Source organism: Ixodes scapularis, unplaced genomic scaffold (assembly GCF_016920785.2).
Source record: "Ixodes scapularis isolate PalLabHiFi unplaced genomic scaffold, ASM1692078v2 PGA_scaffold1__304_contigs__length_218370807, whole genome shotgun sequence".
NCBI lineage: Eukaryota > Metazoa > Arthropoda > Arachnida > Ixodida > Ixodidae > Ixodes > Ixodes scapularis.
The window spans coordinates 69,030,786-69,043,487 of NW_024609846.1; the positions used below are offsets into that span (position 1 = coordinate 69,030,786).

Genomic DNA, 12,702 nt, shown 5'->3' on the forward strand with positions numbered 1-12,702 from the left:
TAATATCAGGGCAGAGATTATCGACAAAGATGTAATACAAGATATGCATATTTGATTTTCCAATTAGCATTAGCAGACATTATGGTCGGCTACTTGTGAATAGAAACATTATTGAAAAGTTCTAGCAAAAGGGCCTCTGTAGCAGTACATGTAAAGCTATAAAGCAAAACATCCCAGTCCGGGACAACCGTAAGAAGGAAAGTAATATTAACAATTTGTTTTCTACATTGGAACTCACGAATATGTTATTCATGTTTCCACATTGCTTCACTGCTGTCATTGCGTTTCAGATAATCGTCGAACTTTGAGCCGGCATTATCGTGTATTGGATTACACCGAAATTAAAACGCCTCATTTTTTTGCGATGATAGAACTAAGGTAATTTGACTGAGTCATCAAAGTATAATACAGAGGTTCCCCTCCGGTATATGCATTACAAATAATTCCAAGTGCCTTTATTAACGTCTTAGAATTTTTCACTAAATGACTGGGAATTCGGGTCCCATAGCGCGTGCGTATATTTCAGTAAAGGAATATTAAAAGAAGTGTTCTCGACGAGCTACGTTTCTGGTATAAAAGGAGGCATGGTCCTTCCTAAAGTCCACCTTTGTTTGGATGCAATCGCTATAATATTCTGGGAGTGAACAATCAATCTTAGATTAGACGCAGTTACAACTAATAAATACTTGCACCAAGTGATAATAACTAGAGGTAGTAAGTTGATCGCAATGCACACGCAAAAGTGGAGACTTTTAAATGTTACTATCGTTTGCACACATTTATTAACATTCAATCTCATGTTACACTCTCGATTCTATTGAAATACCATATGAAGCCTGTCGCCTTAACTTTTTCTGATGAGTGGAACATCATTAACTGCAAAACCAAACACCTATGGACAGCAAAAAGCGAAACTGTATGTTTGGTTTATGAATCAATAAATTAATTAATCAATCAATCAATCATAAGTTTACCGCGGGTCATTGATACATTACACAATGCGGAGAACGGGACACCGATCCCTGGCGAACCCCTTAAAGTACAAGTAATTATATGCTCCGTTTTAATATAAATCTGACCCTAACGATGGTATGATCCGGCAAACTCGGCACACTAACCAAAGTCCTAGGGAGATTACGAAGGCTTTTGTCATGTCATGGTGCGAAAAGGGTTGCCTTGAAAAGGGTTGCCGTCCGTTGCCTTGTTAGGCAGCGAGATTTCTTACATGTGTTGTTACGAAGGAAGATTGTAATCACAATGATAAGATTGGCGGATTTTGTGTTTTGGTGGATCGAGGGTTTCATGTTTCGTCTTAAATAAAAATTAGTTGTAAATTGCAGTAAATAAAATGAAAGGCGGTCACCCGAGAAAATAAAAGAGCAGAGCCCACGCGGGCTTCCAGAAAAGACGAGGGGTCTCACATGACGAGGTGGTGACCGGCGGGGCTGGGGGCGCGGGAGCCCTGGAAGGAAAGAGGCGTCCGACAAGGAGGGTGCCTGGTAGAGTACTCCGTTCATTCAACGGTAAACAACATAGGGGTCAAGCATTACGGGGACGTAACCCTGACAACACGGGCGCAATGGTGGACAGTAGCTGCACCTAGGTAGTGCATATAGAAACTGCGAAAAATTTAAATACAACATAAGTTAGCCGCTTGTCGTGTACATTCCTCTCACTGGTCCTTCGTCTAATTTTTGCGCTTTGCTTGCTTGCAGAGCCAATAAGACAGCGCGAAATATGTGATGTCATGGCACTCGTCGTCTTTGTGCGTTCGCTAAGGCCGTCTCAACCTATCCTGCACAGCAATTGCACCGGAATCCATCTCTTTTTACTTTGCGTGATTGGTTTAGGGCGGTGATGGAAAACGCACACAGAAGGCGAGCACCGTGACGAGGCACTTTTGGCGGTGCTTGACTGGCTAGAGTGTTGTGGAGTTGCCACTCTGGAATTGAAATGACTTTGGAATCCTTCCGCACTTATGCTACCCCGGAATGGGATGGGAATGGCATTAGATGCCTTTTGCTCGGAATGGAGTGGGTATGAATTGGGGGCTCAATTCTTGTGCAAGCTGTGTTGATTCTTATTTAAGGCCTACCGGCTAATGGCACAATTCTTTAAGGCGTGGTAGGTGGCTCTTGAAACAGCATCATTGCACTGGAGGTGTATGACGGCTTGATTGTATCACTGGTCCATGCTCCGTAGAGGATGAAGATGGCGCGCCTTCAGTGAAGCATCCAAAACTGAATAGCTGTAGACGAACAATGTGTCCTTCCTGGCGTCGCGAGACGCGACAAAGCGGCTGTTGTAATCATGCGCGATTAGCATGTAGCCGCTACCCAGGGTGTTGAACGGAACCGAAAACCGGAGCAAAGTCGTTATTTCTATCTCAACCGAAACCAGACTGTAAATCAAATGAAACATTTGATATTGAACCCAAACAGGAACGAAACCGTAATCTTATGTGGCGGTTACCGAATCACTGAAAATGGTTTGGCGTAATGAAATGGAACCGCGGCTTCTTGCGGGTGGCGGAGCGAATTCAATTAAACAATTGCGACGGTTGCATGAGTGGCTCAGTTTTGATTAAAGAAACGTCAGCGACGGCATGGAGACGGGTCAATAATAATGATACACAAGCATATTTTACGTATGTGCAGCACGAATTGGCGTCGGCAAGTCGGTGGGAAGACGTAAACTTGTGTGCCTGGTTTCACCTTACGATGAGCCCTAAAGGACGCCACGAGCCATCGGAGCCAATTCATAGCTCGGAGGGCGTCACGTGTCCGTCCGGTTGGGCGGAGCGACGCGGTGAGCGCCAAGTCACGAGACAAGCTGCGAACCTATGGATTGGCTTGTGTAGCTCGTAGCGTCCTTCGTGGTACATCATAAGGTGAGAAACCGAGTATATCTGGTGGCATTGAGGCTAAATACAAATTCTTTGTGTTTGTGTTCGCGCGCGGGTGTGTGTGTGTGTGCTATTTTCTTGCTGCCAAGCGATATTCCTGAAGGAAGCAAAAAGCAAACATAAACGTGAAAATCAAAACAAAAAGTTGACGGCTGTCGGTGGGTTTGTTCCGCGGTGGCAAAATCTGTAGGCGCGAAGATGCGAAGCTTAGACGAGCGAGAGACTGCGGTGCTGGTCGCCGAGACGCCAGTAACCCAGAGCCCTGGACGCTGTGTGAAGTAATTTTGTGTCTGTGTGTGCGTGCTTCCTAGAAACAGCAAGTCTCCCGTTGTATTTTTTGTCCTTTTAAATGCGGAAACATAAAGTGTCCCATGGAGCGAACCGGCGTTATTAGCTTTTGAAGCCGGTCCAAACGGCACCTGAATTCCCCTGTCCCATAGAGCGAAACCTGTAGTCTGTCAGCGAATTGATGGAAAACTCCCATTGACTTTCGCGCGGCATAGTTCCAAGGAACACCACCCCACAGAGAAGCCCTCTTCATGGCGCAGCGGCCCGGCCGCCGGTAAGAGGGAGGGGGTGGCCGGGCTCTTCAGAGCGGCCGTGGCGGCCGGCCGCAGAGCTAGCCCGGGCACCTTAAGCGCGATCCAAACCAACGCTTCTTTTTGCGCCTGTAGGTCGTGCGGCTGCGGATGTGACGTATTTTCGTGACGTCGCGCCGCTTCTTCGCTCCTTCCGGGCGCGCACAAGAAAGTTGGTTGATTTCAACTTCTTTCTCAACGCGCACAAAAACGCGCGATGACGTATAGGGCGCTCCTGTGTCCCGGCCAATCGGTGGAGGGCAAGCTAGTTCCGGCTCCGCGTTTCTCGCCGTCTGGCTGCCCTCTCCTCCCCCCCTTTTATTCTCTTCCAACATGACAACGCGATCTCTCTCTCTCTCTCTTTCTCTCGCCGTCTGGCCGGCCAGTCTGTCGCAGTTGCACTTTGCTTGTGCGCTCGTGCCTGCGTGCGCGCGTGCGCGCTCGCCCGAAGTTTCGCCCGTCCAAACCAAAGCGCACGGTTCTGACTCAGAAAGCGCGCCCGGAAACAGCAAAAACGCCACGAAATGCGTCACATCCGCAGCCGCACGACCTACAGGCGCAAAAAGAAGCGTTGGTTTGGATCGCGCTTTACGCAGAGGTCGCTCGAGAGGGCTCAGCGCGGCGTATACGAATGCTTTCGTAATCCTACACGTTATCTGTTTTAGTAGCCTTTCGATGGGCCTTCGCTGTTTTTCTCCTCTTCAACTCAGTTGCTCGAAAAAGTCAACCGGACGCGCGGTGTGGGTAGTTAGCCGTTTCGAGCTGGATGAGCATGGTACCGGCGTGCGGTCGTGCATCAGTACTGCGTGATTAGAGTTGAAAACGCTACGCTAGTAGTCGTACTTCACTGGATAAATGTTTCATCTGCAGTGGGTAACAATGGCACCATAAACTCTTGCAAACTAAACTCCTGCTTAACAACTAAGAACTAATTCGTTTTTTTTTTTTTTGGGGGGTAGTTTGTAAGTACGGTGCATGCTACCGTCAGCGTCTCTCCATACGTGCTGGCTGATCAATTTCATGAGTACTGCACTTTGTTACTCTTTCCAAGCGCCTGTATAACAAAGTAATTTTCATTGAACGGTGTTTGCTTTAAAAGTTCAAGATCACAAAACGAAATTAAGCATGTCTGTTTGCTGTCCTCATTCCCGCGGTACGGCTCTGGATGACCTACTTTTTTAATAAAACGTAGATTACACTAAGTAATCTTTTATTGTTTTTAATGAATGGGAGTTTTTGACTTTTTTTAAACCGGTTTAAACTGGTTTGTGCTTGGTGAAACCGGTCAGCGAACCGTTATTCCAAACACATCACTGAACAAGAACCCAACCGGAACAAAACTCAACGCTACTGAACCCGAACCAAACTGGAATTATGACCAGTTTGACTCCTTGCTTCCAACCTACGTTTACGATTTAAGGCGGGTTTCCATAATACGCAGCTACACTGCCTTGTGCTGGCCTCATATACCGTTGGCACTTTGTCAGCGGTTTTCTGTTCTTGACGCAGTGTGTGGAGATTTGGGGCAGGTATACGCGGCGTCACTTCTAACAGCGCACTAGCTGTGCTGTTGTGCAAGTATTCGAAGCAGAAACCAAAGTAGCTTCTTCTTGCGCCACGCACGAACTAGACATTTTTAAGTTCTTATCAAACAAACAACACGCTAATCATGCATCTGTTGTGGTTTACTGCCGGATTACGAAGAAAATAGGTGGCGCGAATGTTGCGACTCACAAGTCTTTTACGCTTGATTGCGCGATCGATGCCTGAAGTGACACCGAGTGCCACGATGCGCTTTGTGCGATCGCGTTTAGGCTTAGTAAAATTAATGATTTAAGGAGTCTTATGCATAATTTTGCAGTTGTCTCCGTGTTTTATAACGTCAGTAGCGTTATGTGCTTTTTTTCCAGCAACATTGTGTGGCTGTCAACTGCCATATTTTCCCGTTTACGAATTAAATAAATGGAATGGTTGAGTTCATCCCATCCAGGAGTGGGAACGGCCTGAATGCTTTCATTGAGGAGTTGAAGAGAATGGATTTGTTGGAAGATCTAATTCCTCGAATGAAATTGAAATGGAATGGGGCGGGGGGGGGGGGGGGGGGGGAGTGCCTATTCTGTAACACTGATCGGCTTTTTCGAATAGCAGTGTCGACTATGGCAACACTTAAAGGGGCGGTGCAACTATTTGAGTACTTTTTTATTTATAAATACCACTTATAATTAATCCCTGACGTTTACAACCTATGATGCGCGCCTTAAGTTTTCTCCTTATAAAATAATACAAATACACGCCTTAGGTTTTTCCTTATAAAAAAAAAAAAAAAGAAACATGCACGAACAACGTTCTTCCTTCCAACTCGCAGCCAGAACAAGCAGCCACGTGATCTGGACGCGATTATATGCCGCCAATATTTATTGTAGCTACGCGTTGGGTTTGGTTGAGCATGGGACACGCGCTCAGATTCAGACATTGTTAGGGTTCGGCGATCGTCGACCTTGGAGCGATTGAACAGGAGCCACTACCCGGACGCTTGTCAAACTGTTGATTATCGCGAGCCCACATCGAGTGCACTGCGACCTCCAAACTACGTCATCAAGTTGTGCGAAGAATAGACTAAAAGAAATCGCTCGCTTTCATTCGTGATATTACACAATAACAGGGGTTTCCCCAGGATTCTAATCAAGGGGGGGTGTCCGAATGGCTCAGGGCGGGGGGGGGGGGGGGGGGGGGGGGGGGTGGAGGTGATGCGAGGCGAGGCGAGGCTAGATAAAATATAAAACTGTTTCTTTTTTAGTCCACTAGCTAAATTACAGACGTCTATTAACCAAATGCTCATACCCGTAATGTAGGTTTCCCTTCCTCTATATATACACCTGAGACGTGGTGTTTTCTACTTAATCTGAAAAAAAGAATTTTATTTTATTTTTTCCTTTTTTTTTTTTAGAATCAAGGTGGGGTGTCTAGGAAAACTAGGGGGGGTCTAGGGAAATCTCTGCACAATAATAAGAAGGTTTCTGGATGAATTACGTTACGGAGCGAGTATACTTGGGTTTCACTAGTGCCCGTGCTCATGTAAAGAGAAACACATACTAGCAGAATATCGTTGCACTGCCCCTTTAATGTGAGACAGGGTATAGAAACATCGCTTTCGCAAGAGTACACAATCTGCTTACGAATTGTATGGTAAGAATTAGTCCACCAAAATAGGTGTTACTTTTCCCTGCTTGCATAAATTTATATCTTAATTTCCGATACTACACTTTGTTGAAAGCCCTCGAAAAATCTTAAACAAGAAAACTCACTTGGCCCTCGTTATCCACCATAGTAGCGAATTCATGAAACGTGTGAAGAGGGTACATTAATGTGAAGTGTCTGCGTGGAAGCCGTTCTGACCTTTTTCCAGAACTGCTTTAGCTACAAAGAAGGTTACGAAATGTTAAGAAATATTCGAGAACCTTGCGCATACACTCAACAGTGAGACGTGTTTGTAGTAACAAACACCCTTTTAAAAGTGATCTTATATATAGGCCCTGCCTGTAATAAAAACATAGACTGGGAAAGTCAGTTCGCCTAGAAATGGCGTCTTATTATCAGCAATGTGGATGATCGACCTTCCGAGTCATGTACGACTGATAATCTGATACTTTAAGTTTCATCGTCAAGTAGTCAGAAAGCAGATTCACGTCGCTCAAGCTTCCCCCTCTAACAAAACCACGACGGTAGATATTGAAATGAATGAGCCCAGCACGAGCTTTTGCTCCACGCACTGAGAACCTACGACGTTTTAAGGATGTATATCGTTTCTATAAACCTGGTAACCTATTTTGGTGTGCCAAAAGAGGTTAGGGCGATGTAGTGCACGTAAGTTTATACCAGAATGAATAAAACTAAAATTTGGAGATACATTTGGAGATGCGCAAATATCAGGAAGGGAACTTTCCATTGTAGACGCAACACATGCAGAAAAAACCAAGGTCACTAACAATTTTTCAGTATTAAAAAAAAAAAAAAAACGTGAGCTAAGGACGTAAATTGACAGCGCCCGATAGTCTTGTCTTAAGTCACGTGCCTCATTCACTTACCCACTTTGATATAAAAAAATTAGAGCTTGCCTTTATATATGTTATAAGACAACTTTCATATTCCTAAGCTTCCTCAATATTAAACAGTTTGCGAGAGTGGTATTTTTGAATTTTGTTACGTATTTTCAGTCAGACATGCCATGTTGTTCAGCAAACATTCAATTGTCGCTGAAACTAACTACAGGCTTAGCCATTTAAAGAGCGAAAAATTAAATAGCGCAAAGGTTAGACAAAGGACAAAGGACAGAACATGTAGACAGGACAAGCGCTAACTCACAACTGGCGTTTTAATAGAAAAGAAGAGAAGGAAGCAGCATAGAAATACGCCGAAAAAGGAAAAAAAGAAGATTTATAATAAAAGGAAAAAGTGAAAGGTATATACAAGAATGAATAAAAGAAAACAAGAAAATGAGAGAAAGGGGGGCTGCGTAACTAAATTAATTCCTGGGAATATATTGAAATTAAGAAAAGGCTGTAGCTTAAAGAAAGAAGAAGTTGAGAAGACTAGAAGTTCCCGCTGAATCAACCTCAAGTTGGCCACCGAAGGTAAGTTAATTCTTTTTCAGTTAAAGCCACTGAAGGTGCACTCACACAGGCGTCTTCCTTGTCTATGATGGTTAAGGCCTCGTAGATTTCTCGCGAAGTTTTATCGCGGAACCGTCGTAGGATTTTCGTTTTTGTCAAAAACGTTTCTCGCGATAAAACTTCGCGAGAAATCTACGAGGCCTTAACTATCAAAGACAAGGAAGACGCCTGTGTGAGTGCACCTTCAGTGGCTTTAACTGAAAAAGAATTAACTTACCTTCGGTGGCCAACTTGAGGTTGATTCAGCGGGAACTTCTAGTCTTCTCAACTTCTTCTTTCTTTAAGCTACAGCCTTTTCTTAATTTCAATATATTCCCAGGAATTAATTTAGTTACGCAGCCCCCCTTTCTCTCATTTTCTTGTTTTCTTTTATTCATTCTTGTATATACCTTTCACTTTTTCCTTTTATTATAAATCTTCTTTTTTTCCTTTTTCGGCGTATTTCTATGCTGCTTCCTTCTCTTCTTTTCTATTAAAACGCCAGTTGTGAGTTAGCGCTTGTCCTGTCTACATGTTCTGTCCTTTGTCCTTTGTCTAACCTTTGCGCTATTTAATTTTTACATCATGCATATCCAACTAGCCCACCTCAATATCTTAGTTTAAAGAGCGAATTGCTGCAAGAGTAATTTCACGATTTGCGAGAAAGAAGAGGAGGACACCACGACATTGGAGTGCAGAGTTTGAAGCCAAGGAGCAAAGAAAGAGAACGTCCAGTAATGTAAATAAAGGGCATGTAAGCGAAAGAAGTTGCAGTATATTTGAAGAGGACACTCATTAGTGACTTTCCTCCCAGAAATTAAAGCCATATATAACTTTAGTCTTGAAAAATTTGCCGGCATAAAACGATATTTAAATTTGCAATATTCAAACCTGATTTCAATCACGCGGCCACTGTAATGGCCTGCTCTTATGTAGTTTCTGCTGCAATTATCCTACATTCAAAACTTAGAAACAAAAGGCCGCTTCAGACCGAAATTAGGCCGTCTAAATATTTGTATCGTAAATATTATTCTCCCATTTTTTTCGCTTTATTTAATGAACATACAATTTTTGGGTGAACAACTAAAGAATAGATGCAGTATTGAAGCTGTCTGTCCCTTCGGTTTTAAGCCATGTTTGTTTTGTTTCAACGTATGGTCAACGAACACTTAAAAACTAAGGGCATGACTGTTTTCTATCATCTCAATACGCGTAATCATAATTTTTTTTTCTAATTTTTCTATTTCTACATCTACAGGCCATGAAGTAGAAGGTGGGTACAACATAAGAATAACTGGCACCTATAACTGGCAGCAAGACCAGTTATTACCGTTGCTGTTTAATCCACTGATATTTTTCCGATGTGATTTCGCTTGAGCACGTGTATCCGTAGTTCAATAAAAAACCAACAAAAAAAAAATCAATATGATTGCAGGAGGAACATTGTAATCCAAATCTATTGGGGAACACTAGAACCAGGAATGCAAAGCCACGGTGAGAAAAAGATCCACTTAGAATTTTGTTGGTTATTGTGGTTATTTTTTTAATCCACTGAAATTGATAAAAGGGTGTGTCGTGTTTTGTGCCTAAGGGACATATTGAGCCTTCTCACACTGCCTTCCTGAAATGCGTTCGTTGTCATTTCCAGCAATGCAGACAGAGAGAATTCTTATCAGCAACCATTGCCCTCGTTAGGCCTAAATTATAAGATAATTTAATATCATTTGGAGTTGCTTGCACGCAGACAAGATGTTGCAAAGAGCAGTAAACTGCATTTGTCAATATTCTATTAGATTTGTTGAAATGTTTCGTAATGTTAGCCGGATGTACGGCAGCCGGCCATCGTATGCGCGTGTGGCTATAGTACCAGCCTGCAGAAAAAACATGCTCGCATCCCTCGTTCATTCGTTCATTGAAGTCCGTGAAGGCCACTCTAAAGGCAGTGCACCAAAGATGGTTCCGTTCTCATTCTCGTTCCCGGTGGCATTACCATCCCCTTTTCTTTGTTGTTTATGTTATTGACATGAGCGGGTGTTGACAACCGGTCGATGTTAGACATCGAAACCTTATCTTGACGGAGCTTCGCTTCAAGCTGTTTTACACGCTCTACACACACGAGCTCAAATGGACAACTGTCAGATTTTCGATCAATTTCATCAAGACGCACTCGACGTCGCTGGACCTATTTGGGTTCACAAAAGACGTTCAGGCAGTCGGCCAAAATGCCGGACTCACTCACTGCATGAGGGACAATCACCCTTGCATCTTTTCTCTCAGGAGTCTTGAACCCGATCACAGAACTCAGCCTGACATAAATGCCAGGCTTGCTGATTTAGGATGTTATTGGTCCATGACTTTTCATTCACATCGCCGTCATTGACCGTCCTAATAATGGTCCGTTATACTTAACTTTTTTTTATTTATAATGTAGTAGTCAGTATATTTTTAAAAACATCTTTAGAAACCAAAAAACGGTTGAACTAAAAAGAGTAGATTAATGTATTAAACTTTTAGCGACGTGCATAAGTCATGGCTACTTATCCTCAGTGTGAATCATACGTTGAAATAGAAGGCCTGGTTTCGCAGGTGTCAATTAAAAAGTAAGCCGCTTTTTTTTTTAGTAAATAGATAACTTTATTAGTCGTTCTTTTTTTTTAAAAATAAAACATAGTCTTTACAGATGGTAGCCGAGTCCGTAGCCGTAGGTGCTCAGGCCATGGCCGTAGCGAAGTCCGTAAGTGCCAAGACCGTAGCCGTATCCGAGGCCGTATCCGTGAGCCGGGACTGCGTGGACAGCGGAGAACGCGGGACCGGCGTAGGCGGCAACCTTGGCGACCGCCGGGACGGTGTGGACAGTGGCCACAGCCGGGGCCGTGTGGACGGAGGCGTAGCGGGCGACCGGGGTGGCCACGGGGTGCTGGCTGCGGTAGCTGCTCACGCTCGACACGTGGGACACGGCTGCTCCGTGGTGGACGGCGGTGACGGCTGGGGCCACGACTCTGCTGTACACTGGGGCGGCGTGGTAGGCTGCCACAGGGGTCCTGTAGCCGTACAAGGGACTGGCGTAGCCGGCAAATGCGCAGCTGGCCAGAGCCACGAGGAGACAGGCACGGAACTGGAAGGGAAGAAAAGTAGTACAATTTGTTTTACGCCTAGATCAAGTGAATTCAGGCGAACCATCACGATGACGGAACATCTATTCTTAATATTTGTCTTTTTAAAGATAATATCTGAGAAATATTTTTCAACATTTTATGTATGTTATATATATCAGTTTTCAGTTTACACATTTTAAATATTGAATATAAAGATAATTTTTTCGCATGAAAATAAATTTGTTATTGTGTCTTGAACTAGTTTTGGAGCGCATCCTTTTTATCTGGGGAATCAAGTGGTTTTTGTGTTATATGTACGAGTGATGTCAATACCATATATATTTTAAAGAATAATATTCTGTTCACTTTGTCAACTTAAAAAAAAAGATCAAGTGAAGCCAGCACTTAGCGGTAACCTTTGAGTTTAAATGCTTTTAAGCAACAAGCGAGGACTTACGGCGATCATGATGGCTTGTTGTAGTTGAGATGCGTCTGGGAAACTGCCAGTGAACAGCAGCAAATTTCAGTTCTTTTTATACCCGTAGTCTAGGTGGAATAAGGGAGGCACACTAGGCGGGGTCGCTTTCGCGCTTAAGTCACAAACAAGCATAAACATAGAAGGGGAAAATTTTACGTTGGTGAGTCACGTACTACGCTCGCTTTGACGTCGGCATTGCCGCTTCCATGTTATTATTTCCTTAGTCAAGTACACTAACCTGAGGAATGTCGCTCGGAGATGATTTTTGCTAGTCTATTGCCACTCCTTGGGCTGTAGAGATTTACCAGGAGCCTGCAGACGGGCACTGCCGTCCGATTGAAAGGAGCTGTAACTGCGGGAGTGGTCAACCATAAGAAAGTACAAGTGTATACAACTGCCTGAACATTTACACGCCCTAACTTGAAAGAACAGAAAAACAACGCCGAAATTACTGAAAGAAAAATGGCATTTGTTACCATATTATTCAACTAACATCATATTGTGAAATCTACAAAGAAATAAGGCAAGTATTGTAATTTTATTTTTATTTATGTAAATAATACTGGCATCTGTCTTTGTCGGCTCAGGCATAGATGAGTATACGCCATCAGGGCAGATATTATACACATAAACGCAATACAAGTCAGACGCATTTTATTTTGTAAAGAGTGATAGTATATATTATAACAGCTGAGCGAGTTGGTGGTACATATTACAACGGTTAAACCACCTGAACTACGAAATTAGGGAGAAAGGAGTAAAGACAGGTCCAGCGATCACCTGTCTTTACTCCTTTCTCCCTAATTTCGTAGTTCAGCTGATTTAACCGTTGTAATAGATATTATAGTTAGTAATCCGCCAATAAAAATGCTAATATAAAGTGATAGCAAAAACAAAATCATGAGTAGCAATGCCTGTAAAACTATGATGCAAACCATAACCAAATCTTGGTCAAGCAAAAAAAAAAAAAAAAAAAAATAACGAAGGCTAATTTTAC

At 43.3% G+C, this 12,702-nt stretch overlaps 1 protein-coding gene across 1 annotated transcript in view; it reads right to left on the reverse strand.

Annotated features, from left to right (window-relative positions):
• LOC120850417 (endochitinase A-like) overlaps positions 1-11,693 on the reverse strand; it is a 32,053-nt gene extending 20,360 nt beyond the window's left edge. Inside the window, exons 1-2 of the mRNA XM_040222891.2 lie at positions 11,685-11,693; positions 10,948-11,247 (exon numbers count right to left, since the gene is read on the reverse strand). Of these exons, the coding sequence (XP_040078825.2) occupies positions 10,948-11,247; positions 11,685-11,693 (309 nt within the window). The remainder of the gene's footprint in view (positions 1-10,947; positions 11,248-11,684) is intronic.
• Between the last annotated feature and the right edge of the window lie 1,009 nt (positions 11,694-12,702).